Source organism: Hyperolius riggenbachi, chromosome 9, assembly GCF_040937935.1.
Source record: "Hyperolius riggenbachi isolate aHypRig1 chromosome 9, aHypRig1.pri, whole genome shotgun sequence".
Taxonomy (NCBI): Eukaryota; Metazoa; Chordata; class Amphibia; order Anura; family Hyperoliidae; genus Hyperolius; species Hyperolius riggenbachi.
Window position 1 is genome coordinate 46,956,864 of NC_090654.1, and position 17,174 is coordinate 46,974,037.

Below are 17,174 nucleotides of genomic sequence, written 5' to 3' on the forward strand. Positions count from 1 at the left end.
GCTCCCACGCTGCCTTTCTCCGCTGCCTCTGTCCGCCGGTACCAGGTCCCCGTCATTTCGGCCAGTCGACGCAAGCGCAGTGCGCTCCCTCCGTACTGCGCAGGGGCATGCGTACAAAGCTGGAGAGAGCCCCTGTGCATGCGGAAGACTGGCCGCATCTGCCAGAAGTGACGGGACCCGGTACCGGCAATAGAGGCACCGGAGGACGGCAGAGTGGGAGCGATCCAGGCTTATGGGGCTGGAGGAAGCCCCAGGTATGTATAACATCTTTTTTTCATTTTTTACACAGTCTTAGTCTCTGGTCCCTTTAAACTGCACATGCGCAGAACACTTCAAGCCATCATTTTGATATAAATCACTGCATACATTGCCTGATATGAGCAGGTCTCTACTTTTCTTTAAATGATATGGACCATATGAGTGGTTGTTAAAGTGCACCTGTTACCCATGAACAATGCAGGAAAATGTCCTGTGAACCAAACTAATTTTTCGGCACCTTTTATCTGCCCTGGTCTGTTTTTCTTATTATTAGTCATTTCTGAACAGCATCTTGTTGTATGATCGGAACTTCTCCGTTTCCCAGACTCTACACTGCTCTTTCATAAGTGTATGGATGGGGTCTAGCTAATCTCTTCTAAGATAATAGTTGCTGCACATTGACTATAAACAAGGACGGATTTATACTTTTTCCACCCCTAGGCCAACTTTCTTGCAAAGAAGCCTGTGCAGCCCCCTCTTCCAATTCTAATGCTGGATCCACACCATACAATTTTTTGGCAGATTTACCTGCCAGATCGATTATTTCCAGCATGTCCGATCTGAGGATCAATTTTTCTTGTGCAATTTTCTGATCGATTTCCGTTCTTTTCTATGGAAATCGATCAGAAAATAGCTCAAAAAAAGATCGATCCTCAGATTGGACATGCTGGAAATAATCGATCTGGCAGGTAAATCTGCCAAAAAAATTGTATGGTGTGGATCCAGCATTACATTTATGTACAGCAACCCCCTTTAGTTATATACAGATGATCTGGGCAGCAGCTCCCCTTTTCTATGTGTTCCTCCCATTTGCAGCCTCTTCTTCCATATGCAGCAATCCCTCTTCCATGTCCAGCCGCCCCTTGGACAGCTGCTGCCCAAGGCCCAGGCCTTGGTGGCCTTCTCAGAAACCCCTGACTATAAAATACACATCATCATTTGGGCCATCTGCTTATCTCTGATTACCATTGAATACTGCACTTGTACAAGAACATTAAGGCCTCTTTCACACCAGGACATTGCATTTAGGGGACGTTATAGGTCGCATAACGTGCGCCTAATGCAACGCCTGGTGGTGTTGGTGGAGGACGCTACCTAGAGCTGCGTCATGCAGCTCTTGGTGCGCCTTTTTTGTGCTATAGACTGCGGAGACCACGTGATCCGCATCACGTGGTCCTGCCAGCCAATCGCCGCACAGAGCGGCGCTCCAGGAAGTAAACACTGCACGTCACAGCGTGCAGTGAATATTAATTAGCCATGTGGCTGGCCGAGGAGGAGGAGGGGAGACCTCCTCCTCCAAGATTACTGCGCATGTGCAAACAGTCTAACGCAGCTCAGCCGCGTATAACGCACAGTATGCAGCACCTTAACCTGACGTGCAGCGTTACAATGTAACGCAATGTGGACACTGTGAACAGCCCATTGATTTTTCATTACTGTGCGGTGGGCTGTGTTACAGGCTGCTCTAACATGCGCCTGTAACGTCCTACTGTGAAAGCAGCCTAAAGGATCCTAAACTGAGAGGAACAAGGTTAGAACCAGCATTGACACCCACTTGCTGGTCTGTTGTGTTGACTCCGCTATTTGTGCTTTCTGCATCACTGACCCAGAAGCAGTATGCAGATCAGGAGCTCTGATTCTACTGGCTGCATCCTGGTTCCAGGCATGACTCAGATACAACAGAGGACAAAACACCAGCATTAAGGCCAGGCAACTGGCATTTTATAAATAAAATAAAGACAGCAGTACCCATAATCCTTCAGGCACCAGTGATTGGGGTACCCATTTGCTTAAAGTGAACCCGAGGTAAGAGGGATATAGAGGCTGCCATATTTATTTCCTCTTAAACAATACCAGTTGCCTGGCAGTCCTACTTGTTTTCTGACATCAGTACTGTCTGCGTCACAACCCTGTAGCAAGCATGTGGCTTATCCAGTCAGAGCTCCTGATCTGCATGCTTGCTCAGGGTCTATGGAGACACAAGATCAGGGTTCCCTTTAAGCACCCTTTATATTTTAGAGAATGATTTATGATATGGCAATCACGCTTAAATGACCCCCCCATGTTCTGTGTTGCAGCCAACCTAGGCCCCCACATGCTGCAGCCCTCAACTCTCAAGTGACACTGATAATATTGCACTTGCACAAGAATAATAAATTAATTTTCAGCAACACACATATACACATGACTATTACAATAAATAAAGCTCTCAAACATCTTGATAAAATGGCCCATATGTAGGCCCCTTTTCTTTGCATTGATATGCCACATTGTGACGACAAGGGTACCTGTCACCCATGAACAGTCTGGCCTGCCATGCTGTGGACTCTACTAATACTGAACAAACCAACTGGCTGAAAGAAACATCAGAGACTTGCTTCATACTTCATATAACGTCACTATAGGTACATATGAAGCCAGTGTCACTATGGGTAGATAGGGGGCTCATGTTCACAGAATGGATAGCAGTCTGTTATGGGACAGGTATTCCTTAAAGGGTCACTCCATCCAGAATAGATATTTAGCTGATGCTGATGTAAACTGCCTCTGCCTCGTCTCACTACATTATATAACCCAAATACAAAACCCATCAGGAAGAGTGGAATCCTCTCATAGCAGCCACAGCATGTGGGCGGAGCTAGAACTGAAACCCAGTGATGTCATTACAGATGTTCCCAGGAGGTATACACTGACATATAAGCTTATATATGGTTAAAACCAAATTAAAACTCCATGTAAAAATAGGTTTTGGGAGTGTGGCTGCTGCGGTTTTTAATCGCATAATCCTGTTGTGAAGACTGCAACCAGGATTCACTAATATGTATTTATCACATCAATGTGTTTTTTTTTCACAATCACCGCTGTCGGTATTTCAGCCTTCAGGGTGGTAATTCATAAAAATGTTTCTAGTTGTGATAGGCGTGCGGAGATATTCCGCTGTAGGCTAGCGTTAGGCTGTCGGGAGACATGCGGAAACAGGAGAAGCAGGCGGAGTCCCTCCGTGCGGTGTTCTCTCTGCAGCTGCTTGGGAGGTCTGTCCCATTCACTGCAATGTATTCTGCACGCTTCTCGCCACATCAGAGGTAGCGGTAATCCCCCTCTGCATACCGCTTCCTCTAACTTTTATGAATTGATATTTGTTACTTTTGTTAAGATAATCACCGCACAAGGCGGTGATTTATCACTCTGCGCGCGAATGTCGGCTTTTCATGCGGAAAAAGCCTTTATGAATACAGATTTTGCTGTGTGGTCGGTAAAGTGAGCCGTTTTCAGCATTTCCGCATGCGGGAATGCTTTATGAATCGAGGCCATAGTGTAAACAATTTCGAAGACTTCACATTTTATTTTTAGTTTCCACTTTTAACACTAGATGGCAGTGCTCCTTTTAGGAGCAGAGGAGGCACTATAAGGTTGTGGTATAAATTCTTTCATTGTTATTTTGAAGATAAGGTATTTGTGGATGGTCTCTGGACTTTTTGGTGTTTAATATCCTTTTTATAGGTGGATGCATTTATTTACCTATTTGTTCTTTATATGGCATATCTACCAAATGGACCCCTGGTTTTTAGAAGGATTTCTGTGGATTATACTTGCCGTCTCTGCTTTAAACTTTTCTCTCCGTCTTAAGTGCTTGATTGGCATCTGTATGTTTAACTATGCTTTTTCTACTATAACTGTGTTTGATGTCAGTGGGATTTTGAACTGGGATCCTGATGGATACTTCTTTATACTGTAGAGACTTTATGAGAAGCAGTGTTATCATAGGTCACTAGCAGGAGGAAGAGAAGTTCTCAATGTCTTTTCTATATGTGCTGAGGTGGTGCAAATCAGACCTCTGATGAAGGGGAAATTCACCGCAATATGTGTAAGGCTTGAAGTGTCCTCTCCACCTGCAATCATCAACCTTAAAGGGACTCCGAGCAGTGCAGAAACTATGGAAAGATGCATATCATTTTAAAGATCTCTTTCTCCTCTTTCCAATGATATATAAACCACCGCCCTACGCCTTTTAGTTTTCGCTATTTTCGCGATTGAAATTGCCGCGGCCGCGATTTCGATCGCGAAAATAGAGAAAACTAAAAGGCGTAGGGCGACGATTTAGGGGTCGTCATAAAGAGGAGAAAGAGAGCTTTAAAATGATATCCATCTTTCCATAGTTACATTGTATTACACAGGGCGACTTTTTCTCAAAGGTAGCAGCTGCATTCTGCTGAATGGAGCTGCTGACACTGGGGAAAGTGTCGTCCTGTGTAATACAAGTAACTATGGAAAGATGGATATCATTTTAAAGCTCTCTTTCTCCTCTTTCTGACGACCCCTAAATCGTCGCCCTACGCCTTTTAGTTTTCTCTATTTTCGCGATCGAAATCGCAGCCGCGGCAATTTCAATCGTGAAAATAGCGAAAACTAAAAGGCGCAGGGTGATGGTTTATATATCATTGGAAAGAGGAGAAAGAGAGCTTTAAAATGATATGCATCTTTCCATAGTTACTACACTGCTCGGAGTCCCTTTAAGGTCTGTCTGGGGGTGATATTCATCATTATGATATGATAGGAGTGCTGATACTATGGCATTTTCTGGGAAGTTAGTATCAGCTGGCTGTAGACCTATTATTATTACTTTTATTTTCTGTTTACCAATTGAGAATTAATTGTGTTTATTAGCAACTCAAAAGGCTTACATGGCTTGTCTTTGTTGTGACTTCATCGGTAGGAAGGCAAAGACTGAATCCATCTGTCAAAACTGCCGCCTGTAGCAATAGCAGTCTATGGTGCAGTGTCTGGACTCCTAGTTCATTATTTTAAAAGTGACTCACTCGTCATAAGCTAGCCAAGAAGCTTATAGACAGACGAAGAAAAATAAGCTCAGCACCTGAATGCCTGCACAGATTTATAAAAATCGTTCCTAAAAAACAGGGTGGAGCTTAATAAAAAAAAGTAAAACAAAAATTTGGGTGGAGCTGGGGCTTAAATAAAAAGGCCAGCAATTCACATAGCACTACTGGGCTATATAACCAGAAGGGTAACCTCACTTTTCTCTATTACAAATAACATTGCTGGTTATCCCCCCATCCACAGCGCTGAGAAGCAGCATGGCCACACACGAGTCATCGCCCTGCTCTCTTCTCCCGTGAGAAAGCTTATAGGGGGACATTTATCAAGAGTGTCTGAGCCAAAATATTAGTAGGTTTTCAGAAATCCGTGCAGAACTGTCTCAGACATCTTAAGAAATAACTAGATAGTGCAGTTTCCTTCTAAAAGTGTTGTAAAATTGGAGGAGTTAGGAAGGTCCAAGGCCTTGTTCACATTATAGGCGTTTTAGTAAAATTTTAAGCGCGGGCGATTTTCAAAATCGCCCCAAAAGCGCTTGTGCAATGATTCTCTATAAGAGGGTTCATATCAGAGTGGTGCGTTTCCGCGGTACTTGGGCCATTTTTGAGGCGAATTGACTCAATGGAAGGTGTAGGAAAAATGCAAAACGCAAAAAAAATTGTATTTATTTTATCCGGATTTTTTTCCGGATCAAAAGACGGAAGCGCTCTGCAAAAGCGCTTGCAAAAACGCCCACAAAAACAAGCGAACGTGCAGAAAATTGCGGGGGGGAAAACCCACTGCGGACGTACACGCGAGCCGAACACAATGTGAACAAGTCCTCAGACAGTGCAGTGTGTGAGGGAAATTGCTGTTGCTGACGTAACCAATACATCTGCTGTATTGCATCAATGCCCTGTACTGGAAGGGTTAAGCACAGAACAGCTTAACAGGATTCAGCAAGGGGGGAGGAGCACTTCACAAATCATGTCTAGCCTACACTGCTGCACTATATGCAGAACTGCTGTTAAGCACTTCTTAATCTGCAGCCGCTTAGGAATGGGTTTGCACTTTTCTTAACTGTAGTGCAGTTCACACTAAACTGTCACTATTAAGTAGTATTTAAGAATCTTCTTATCATATAGAGCAGTTCCACTACTGATTAGAACTGTTTAAAAAGAAAAAACTGTCAGTAATACTTTGATAAATGTGGCCCATAGTCCCTGAAAATGCATTGCATTGAAATCAGTGTGCATTGCAACAGAGCACGACTGACTTATAATGACGGCCCTCCCGCCGCCAGCCTGTGTGGTGCTGCTGTGCAGGGAATTACCTAAAGCTGATATAAAGGCAGCACAAGATTCTTTTGTTAGATTCAAATACATAAATGATCTTGGATAAATAAATAAGACTGATTATCATGACTCACCATTAAAACTTACACCATAAACCCAAATCCCTATTTTGGGTGGAGTGACCCTCGAAAATGCACAAAGCTACATAAATCTGACTACATACGAATGCCCTGATGTCCTCTGAAATAAATAGACTTTGTTCTTTTCGTACCACGATGTAGGTAAAAAAATAAATAAGTAATGTATGATACTCCGCCTCATGCTAAAATGCTCTGATTGGCTGGCACTGGGAATCATCATCAGTACAACCTTCCTGTGAGACATAATTACAGGAACCAACAAGGTGTAGCTCGTCTAGCCCCTGAGTCTGCACTCAGCGTGCCGACCTCTCATCATACCACTCGAGCCAACAGTGGTATGTTCCATACAACCCTGCACCCTGCAATGCAGAATGGCTCCTCCTACTTTGGTGCAAACATGCTGAACTGGGAATGACCGCCCAATCCCATCCTCGTAAACCTGAAAGAGGAACAAGAAGAGGAGGAGTTTGAAATAACCGGGCAAGCGATGGCGGCACTCCGCAGCCGCGTCCAGCACTGGCTTGGCTGGGTCATAGATCCACATGCATGTCCCTGTATGACTTGTCCACGGTCCACTCCTGCTTGTCACTGTCATCTTTGGCGTAGCGAGCCATCTCCTGCTGGAACCAGAGCTGGCGAGTCTGGTTGGGATCCACATTGATCCAGTTGTTAGCGATCCATTTGGTACCTTCTGTTACCAAGCAGCCTCCGTGCAGGGCAAACTCGTCTACATCTCCCACCCAGCCTAATGGAGGGAACAGACTGATCAATGCAAAAGTGAAATGACTCTTTCCTTAAAATGTTTGTTATAAATATACATTAGTATGGCAGAAGTCTTTCTTGATGTAATTTAAAAGGGGCAGTGAATTTATTTATAACTAAGCATGCTAACTTAAAGTGAACAAGCGATGAGAGGGCATAAAAGTTCTATACATACCTGGGGCTTCCTCCAGCCCGCTCCGCACAGATTGCTCCCTCGCCGCAGTCTAAAGCCTCCTTGATCCTCCTGTAGCATCCTCGTTCTCCAAAGCCAGTCGGCGCAGTGCGGCTAAGCGCGTTCCCGTCTCATCCCTGCAGCTGGGAGCGCTCTGTATCTGCGCAGTAGCACTGTGCAAGCGCAGAATGCACCCGGCCATGGAAACGCGTGACTGGGCTGCGCATCCGCCATACGTCCGACTGGCCGCAGAGAACGGGGCTGCTACAGGAGAATCTAGGAGGCTTTAGACCGCTAAGGGAGCGATCTGTGTGGAGGAAGCCCCAGGTATGTATAAAACTTTTATGCCACTCGTCTCAGGTTCACTTTAAAGAGAACCCGGGGCGAACCCCGGAAAACAAAACACATACTTACCAAAGAAGAGAGAAGCCTTGGGATCCCAGTGGTGACACAGACAGCAATAGAAACACAATTTTGTTTTCATTGCCATCGGTGTCCCAGTTGAAAATGCATTCCTCTGCACTTCCTGCCCAGAGTCAGGGTCACAGCTCTGCACTTCCTGTCCAGGGTCAGGGTCACAGCTCTGCACAGCCTGTCCAGTGCCAGGGTCACAGCTCTGCACAGCCTGTCCAGTGCCAGGGTCACAGCTCTGCACAGCCTGTCCAGGATCAGAGTCGCATCTCTACACTTGCTGTCCAGGATCTGAGCTCCATACTTGCTGTCCTGTGTCATGGTAACATCTATGCACTTCCGGTCCACTGTCACGGTCACATCTCTGCACTTCCACAAAAAAGTGGCATCTTATTTCCACTGCAAATAGTACCACTTTTGCTAATGCGATTCTCTTGCGTGGGAAAAATGCAGCATGCAATTATGTTGGAATTATTATTATTATTATTATTATACAGTGCATTTGTTATTGAAGCACTGCAATTACATTGATGATTACTTTTCCCTGTGATCGGCCAAGTGCTAAGAAATTGCATCCAATCTGATTTTAGGAACCTGACAAGTGCTTTTTAAACTCCAGTGGATATTATAAAAACGAATTCTGTTTTCACTGTTCACTTGACTAAAAACTGAGTCTGTACTTTGTTTATGGAATCAAACTGCCATCTAGTGGTGAATGCTTAGATGCAAACCTTGATTTGTAATATACTGTATTTACGTGATAAATATTATTTAACATCACAATACTTTTGTTTAGTGACGGGACTTGAAGGTTCAATTTAGGCTGGATTCACACTATACTGCGTGCACAATGGCACTCAGGATCCGCTGCGTTCTGTCGTATGTCCATTGCGTGTTCGCAAGTCATTCACATTACCTTCCTTTGTGCAAAGCTAGTCTGCTGCCGCCGCTACCTGTTCGTTTCACCTGCTGCCAGTTCCACCGCCGCCCTGTCCACTGCAGGGGAAAACCGCCAGTATACAGATCGGAGCCCTGGCATTCCCAATGGATTGCAAATGACCAATGGGAATTCTGCCTCCACTAAAGAGGATTCTCATGGTCCACCACTCAGTGAGTCAATGAGTATCTTCTCTGGGGATTCTTATTGGTCTGCTGCAATCCAATGGCGAGCCCCATGCTCCTGTCGGGGCTCCAATCTGTATGCTGGCGCTTCTTCCCTGTAGTGGACCAAGCGGCACTGGCGGTGGACCCGAGGTGACAGAGCAAATTAGCAAAAGTTATGCAGCGACTAACCTAGTAAGGACAAGACACTGTCCATTTTCCCAATTCAGGATTAATTGGTGATCAGCATCCGGAATAATCGCCCCACGCACATCCTTGCATTTCCCCCGTCAGAATGGAAAGTATAGATCCATTCCAAACAGACGGATGTGAACAGATCCTTTGCTTTGCATAGAATCCGTTCACATGCCTGCCGTTCCATTCAAGTTTTTGTGGCCAGTGTTGGCCCAGCCTTATTCCCTTACAATATTTCTGTTGCTTCCAGTTACCTTTGCCGTTGGACAGGTAGTTGTACCAGAAGACGGCTGTTCCTTGCCGCGGTTTGATTCTCAAGTTCCCCTTGTCGCAATGTTTTCTCGTATCTCTGAGATCAATGTCGTTTTGGATTAAAGACTGGAATAAAACAGGTAGAGAGAGATGAATGGTTTCAAGGCAAATATGTTTCTGTTTAAAGGAGTACTGTAGGGGGGTTGGGGGAAATTGAGTTGAACTTATCCGGGGGCTTCTAATGGTCCCCCGCAGACATCCTGTGCCCATGCAGCTACTCACCGATGCTATGGCCCCGCCTCCGGTTCACTTCTGGAATTACCGACTTAACAGTCTGAAAACCACTACGCCTGCGTTGCCGTGTCCTCGCTCCCGCTGATGTCACCAGGAGCGTACTGTGCAGGCACAGACCATACTGGGCCTGAGCAATACAATCCTGGTGACGTCAGCGGGAGCGAGGGCGCTGCTGCGCAGGTGCAGTGGTTTTCAGACTTTAAAGTCGGAAATTCGAGAAGTGAACCGGAGGTGGGGCCAGAGCATCGGTGATTAGCTGCATGGGCACAGGATGTCTGCGGGGGACCATTAGAAGCCCTGGGTAAGTTCAACTCATTTTCCCCCGATCCCCTACAGTAGTCCTATAAAGAATGTCCTGCACTTCAATGCATTCTAGCTTGCGAAAACTCCACGCACAGTTCTAAGCATATCATTTATTACTAAGCAGAAGACATAAATGTTACCCTTTTTGTCAAAGTTAATGTAGCCATACATCATTCGATGTATGGGCAAGATCGACAATGAGACAGATTCTATCGGAGAGGGATCTGTTGCCTGCCTATACACCGCAGACCAATTCTTAGCATTACTAGAAATCAGCCTAGCACCACTGCCTCCACCACCTGCCTGGTCGACACCCCCCATGCTCAGTAAAGTCTCAATTGTCCACCATTGTGACTCCTAGCCTTCACCAGGAGGGCCTACGCCACGTGGCACCAGGCACAGGAAGCGATGTCATCAAACATGCGCCTGGTTCCACATGATGCAAGCGCTCGCCGTGACAGCAGACAGTGGAGAAGGCTAGGAGACGTGGCAGCAGACAGGTGGGACTTTTACGCTGCATGCAGACACGTGGGGGTGGGCATGGGGACATTGAAATATCGAGAGAAGGACAGTTATATGCTTGGAGGGACACCTGATTAAGCACATGCAATGAGATTTTACCAGAATGTCCGATCGATTCTCTCAACCAGTTTTGGCTGGAAATCAATTGAAAGGTCAATCGGGTGGCCACATTGCGGGACTGCAATATTGAGTGATGTATGGGCACCTTAAGACTCTGCAGATACAAATCAGACAGCCAGGGACTGTACCTGTACCGAGATGCACCTCTGGCTATCTCTACTAAACAAAAAACATATCAGGTTCCTTTGTTGGCTAAACAAGGGACATGCAACCTACCATTTCCTCATAGGTGCGGTTGTCGGCAATAGGGAATGTGGTCTCTCCACCGCCGGTGACATTATTCAGATAAAATAGAACCGTCACATATCTAAAGGGAAGAAAATAAAACGTTTCATCAACCTGAGGATGAAAGCAGACAATCAGTAACTAGTAACAACTATGCTAATGAATGAGCTATTTTGTTTTCTTTGTTTATCTTACTGTATGTGCCGATGACAGGTAAGCTGAATTTGTTGACCAATTTAACATATGAATAAGGTTAAATATGGTGCCCATTAACGTTAACATTTTTTTCATCAGATGCGATCATTTGAAGCGATTTTTACAATCAAATTGTACAGAAAACGGCGCAGTTTGAATCTAGCTACAGGCAGTTTTGTGGTGCTGATCAGTGATTTGACCGCTGTAGCAATCCATGAAAACTTCTTGCTAGCATCAGGGAAAACACTAGCAAGCACACATCAGTGTTTTGGGTAATTTTAAATGGCTAGTTGCTAGGGCCCCTTCCGACAGGATGACCTCATTGTGGTGGAAGGGTCTAGTACGAAATCCTTTGCATGCAAATTATTTGGAAAGCAAACATCCTCCTGGTGTTTAGCACCTGCCTCAGCTGTAATGAGTGCAGTTGTGTCTGTAAGAGGCCTTGCAGCTCTAGGCAAATAGTGTCAGTCAGGTGCAGTTTGGTTTAGATGTGCTGCCATTCCTCTCTACTGTGTACTAAACTGTAAGTTTTATTTTGTGGGGAAAAAAGCATCTACAAAAAGCATTAATTATAAACAACTCCTGCAATTAGTGTGTTTTCAGTGCTTCCAGCGTGAATGTGCCCTGAACAAGCTAACAGAGTAGAGGAATGTAGTACTAACATCGACATATTAGTGACCTAGTGACAATACTGAGGCATGATGTGTGCTTGACATTTCCTGATCCCAAATAATTGATTTGAGCAACCTTAACCCCAATGTACTAGTCAGACCCTTCCATTCCCTCTCCTCCTCTTTCCCCAGCCTAACCAGTCTCAACAAAGCGGCAGCTCAATACAATTGCAACCTCTCAGCAGCCTTAGAGCATGCTGCACCCTTACTTTTTGTATCAACCATCGTCCCAACCCCCATCCTTGCCACACTGCCCTCACTAGAAAACTACAAAAAGACACGAGCTGAAGAACCCAAATGGAAGAAGTCAACCAGCTGCTGGCAACTTTGCCTACCACTTCCTGCCCCCTAGATCCAGTCCCATCCAACTCCCTTCACATACACGTTCCTGATCTGGCCCTTGTCCTCACCCACCTGTTTCCTCTCCTTCAACACCTCCTTCCATACCCTCCATATTCAAACAGGCCACTGTTCTTCCCCGCTGAAGAAACCTTTACTCAACCTCCACACTGTCATCCAACTACCGCCCAATCTCTCTACTCCCCTTTTCCTCGAAAATTCTTGAAAGCCTGGCCCACTTCCTCAGTTCTAACTCATTTTTCGATAACCTACAATCCAGATTTTGTCCAGCCCATTCTATAGAAACAGCGCTCACCAAAGTGGTTAACCTTGCACTTGCCAAAGATAAATTATTCCATCCTGCTCCTCGTGGACCTCTACTCGGCTTTTGGCACTGTTGACTACTCCATCCTCCTTTATTTCCTCTAGTACATGGGTATCCATGACCTAGCCTTAGCCTGGATCTCCTCCTACTTCTCCAACCGTTTCTTCACAACATCCTTCAATGGCTCCTCCTCCACTCCCACATTTCTCTCTGTTGGTGTTCCCCAAGGCTCTGTCTTGGGACCTTTACTGTTTTAACTCTTCACCGCCTCAATTGGGAAAAATCTTCTGCTCCATGGACTTCAACTAACCATCTGTATGACTACAACACCCAGATATAACTCCACACCCTGGATCTCTTCTCCTCCACCATGGACAAGGTCTCCACCTGCCTCACATCCATTTCCTCCTGGATGGTGGCAAGGTTCCTAAAGCTTACTCTGGACAAGACTAAGCACTAAGCTTCCCGCCCTGCACGACTGCACCCCTTTGCGATATGCATATTACGATTGACAACACTAACATCCACCCCACTCCCCAAGCCCACTGTCACTCTGGGCTAAGCTCTCTCCTTTGCACCCCACTAGGGCTCACCACACTCTCTGGAACGCTCTTCCACCAGCCATCAGACTCACCCCCACATTTAATACCTTCAAATGAGCCATCAAAACTCACCTTTTCATGTTAGCCTGCCCCTCGCATCGGTACCATAATACATTCTGCTGGGCACCCACTCAACAGATGCACCTCTTGTCTCTCCCCCCAACCTTTAGATTGCCAGCCTCTAGCAGGGCCCTTCCCCTAGTGTTTCCAGCTTGATAATGCAATCTCACTTTCTGACACCCCTCTTGTGGACTAGAACACACTATTTTTACAAAAGACACTGAACTACTGTTATCAAAGACATTTGCATGATCTTGTTTTGGTGCGAGCTCCTTGTATGTCCCACCTTGTATGTTATCCCATTTATCTATTGAGCAGCACTGAGTATTATGGTGCTTTATAAATGCACAATATGGCTGGATACATGACCAGTGGCTGGAGAGTGTACTGGTTAAGGGCTCTGCCTCTGACATAGGAGATCAGCGTTTGAATCTTCACCCCTACTGTTCATACCTATTCAGTGAGAAGACCTTGGGCAAGACTCCCTAACACCGCTACTGCCTATAGAGCACGCCTTAGTGGCTGCAGTTCTGGCGTTTTGAGTCTGCCAGGAGAAAAGCGCAATATAAATGTTCTGTGTCTTGTTTTATAAATACAATAAATAATAATTATCACATCAAAGCACAAAACACACAAAGGACTCAGCTTATCTCTTACCGGCAGGAGGTTTCAAAGGCAGCCGTCTCATTGGTTGTTAGTTTAGTATGGGCACAAGCAGTCTCGGGGAACACAGGCCCGCTGTCCATGTGGGCGTGGTAATGGCCTCCCCTGTCATACCTCACCACCTGTAAAGGCTCACTGTTCTCAACCACGTCTGTGGGAAGGCGTGTCAGCTTGATGACTCTGTGAAAAGCAGAATATACATAAATAATACAATTCCCTAATTCATCTAAGCTGCACAGTGGTTTATAGGTGGTCTGATTGTACTACAAATCCTATATATGTGTCTCCAAAATCATAATAACCACTTGCATACCAGCGGTCTCTGGCCCCTCAAAGGAGTTATCAGGCATTTTGGGGGGGAAAAAAAAAGCTTTCTCCAGCCCCTTGCAGCCGACTGTCCCACGCTGACCGCTCTGTGCCACCGTCCCGGTCTCCGTGCACGGTGTGGAGGCCGACCCGGCAGTCGTCCTCACAGCGCCTGCACGAACCGCTGCTGTCAATCAAGCCCACATTGTACATGGCTTACTGCGTAGTAAGCCGCGTACAACGTGGGCTTGATTGACAGCGGCGGTTCGCGCAGGTGCAGTGAGGACGACCTCGGGGTTGGCCTCTGCACCGTGCACTGAGACCGGGACGGCGTCGCAGAGTGGAGCGATCGGCGTGGGACAGCTGCAAGAGGCTGGAGAAAGCCCCAGGTGACTAAAGCTTTTTTTCCCCCAAATGCCTGATGATTCTTTTAAAGCACACATCCGAGCACCTTTAAAATAAAAAAAAATACACTTACCTGGGGCTTCCTCCAGCCCCTGCTAGCCATCCTGTGGTCTTGCTGCTGCTCCGCTCTCCGCTGGTAGCCCGAGGTCCCCTCTGGCGCAAGATGCCCACAGCACTTGCGCAAGCGGCTCTCACCGTCGCGCTGACGTCATCCGTACTGTACTGCGTCATCTGATATGTGTATGTTTAGCTTTATGCTGGGAACACACAATGCAATTTCCGGTCCGATTGGTGGGAATCAGGCGATTATTTCCGAAATGTCCTATCTGTTTACGATCGAGAAAGGTATCGATTTTGTAAAGTCATCATCGGAAAATCAATCCTTTTATCGATCAGGAGCAGTTTGGAGGTGTACACACGCTACAACTTCCTGTCCGAACACCCGTCCTTTGGACGGGAAATTGCATCATGTGTTCCCAGCATTAGCCTTCCTCGTAAGAGTCAACACTTGAAAAAAGCAAAAAAAAAAGCTGCAGGACAATCCGGTGTGAATGTGACTTGTTCAGATTGCAACTTAATGAGCCATTGTGAAGGAAAAGTAAACAGAGGGGAAGATGGTGCTTTCTAAATCCAGGCCTGTTTACTAATAATTATCCTCACTTTAGTCCCTCATTTCCTCTGAGTCCCTCAATTAACACCTCATTAGGCTCAGCAAACAAAGTCAGCATGAGTGACCTATGGAGATTAGTGTTGCCACAGACTTTCCAGTGGGCTCATTATAGCAGCTACTGATAAGACCAATTGCTTCAGATGACACAGTACAGGTAGCCATGCATCTAGGGGTTCTGATTCAATCGACTAAAGAGTTTGGAGAGTGACAAGCGATTGTTTCTGCGATCTTACAGACACACAATTACGCTGACGCTTAACAACGCATGGCGATAATGACTGTCAAGGCACCTTTAAAATCCTTGACTCATTTTGATCGCATCTTTAAAATCCCCAACAACTCCTGCGTTAAGTACCGGGATCGCTTCAACTCTCGTCTGTTGCGCCGTTGCGTCATGATACATTGCTGGGATCCATCTTCCTGGGTCGCATAATAAGCGATAGACTTTATTGGGTAATCAACTTTAGTGTGGTTATTATTATTATTATTATTATTATTTAGTATTTATATAGCGCCGACATATTACGCAGCGCTGTACAGTGTATATATATATCTTGTCACTAACTGTCCCTCAAAGGAGCTCACAATCTAATCCCTACCATTGCCATATGTCTATATTATGTAGTGTAAGTACTGTAGTCTAGGGCCAATTTTTAGAGGGAGCCAATTAACTTATCCGTATGTTTTTGGAATGTAGGAGGAAACCGGAGTGCCCGGAGGAAACCCACGCAGACACGGAGAGAACATACAAACTCTTTGCAGATAGTGCCCTGGCTGGGATTCGAACCGGGGACCCAGCGCTGCAAGGCGAGAGAGCTAACCACTACGCCACCGTGCTGCCCAGTATTTAGTATTTATATAGTGCAGACATCTTACGCAGCGCTGTATAGAGTATATTGTCTTGTCACTAACTGTCCCTCAAAGGAGCTCACAATCTATTCTAATCCCTACTATTATCATACAGTATGTCTATGTATGTATTATGTAGTGTAAGTACTGTAGTCTACAGTGTTGTCCGGATCATGAACGATTCGGATCTTTGATTCAGATCTTTTTTGTGAGTCGAATCATCCGGATCATCAAAATGAACGATTTGGTTCACAAATGGGGTGGAGCCAGGAGCAGCACGCCCCCCCTCTCAGCGGGCAAGGGGGTCCTGGAAGCAGAGCAGAGATGGATCGCTCAGTTGGAGGGGAGCCAGCCTTGCAGGGACAGGTAGATGAGAGGGGACATGGGCGGAGCAGTGCTTTTCAGCGCTGCTAGATTTTGGCGCAGTCGGCGCCTCCATAGACTATGAGTGAGTATCGCCGGCTCCGTCTTCTGAGGTTGCTTAAAAACACAATAATTCGGCCTCCAGCAATCGCTGGAAGCCGAATTATTTCATTCCCCCACTATCCATGGCGGCCTGGAGGGGGAATAGTAATTAAAACGGCCTGGATTTGTGCAATAGCAGGATCATCCTTGCAGATGGTGCCCTGGCTGGGATTCGAACCGGGGACCCAGCACTGCAGGCAAGAGCGCTAACCACTACACCACCGTGCTGCCATCGTGGTTGATCGAAAGTCAATTTTCTTGTGGCGCACACACTACAAATTCACCTTCAATATACCGGCTGTATCCTGCGCCCAAGTCTACCGGCGCCGATTTCAAATGTACTCGACATGGGTGCCACTGCCAGATATGTGTAGAGCACACGTACTGGCTATAATGTGCTGCTCATTTTAGGCTGTCTGTTCCGTAGTTGTGCATAGTGAACAAATGGGAAACTTTTGCCTCAGAAGCACAGCTCAGTAACTTTACAGACAGCGTGCTGGGCTGAATGAATGACAGGACAGGCACTGTGATTGCAGTGCAATATGATCCTCCTGCACTCTGCTCTAAACAGCTGCACATAACTTCTCCCTAAATTTATGATGAGTGTTCGAGGTGAGAAAAGGCCACATTGGGATGGGGAATGCTCTTTCACTGTGAGACGTTTGCATTCTAAGTATACAGATGAACAGATGAACATATAGGTGAAATATATTTAAAGCATAGGATTGCAACATGTGGGTAATGTGTGCAAAAAAACATTTC

At 46.0% G+C, this 17,174-nt stretch overlaps 1 protein-coding gene across 1 annotated transcript in view; it reads right to left on the reverse strand.

The window, feature by feature from the left end:
• Nucleotides 1–4,763: 4,763 nt before the first annotated feature.
• Nucleotides 4,764–17,174, reverse strand: part of P4HTM (prolyl 4-hydroxylase, transmembrane) — an 80,449-nt gene continuing 68,038 nt past the window's right edge. Inside the window, exons 6-9 of the mRNA XM_068252686.1 lie at nucleotides 13,712–13,897; nucleotides 10,854–10,944; nucleotides 9,401–9,524; nucleotides 4,764–7,250 (exon numbers count right to left, since the gene is read on the reverse strand). Coding sequence (XP_068108787.1) covers nucleotides 7,036–7,250; nucleotides 9,401–9,524; nucleotides 10,854–10,944; nucleotides 13,712–13,897 — 616 coding nt within the window. The 3' untranslated portion in view covers nucleotides 4,764–7,035. The remainder of the gene's footprint in view (nucleotides 7,251–9,400; nucleotides 9,525–10,853; nucleotides 10,945–13,711; nucleotides 13,898–17,174) is intronic.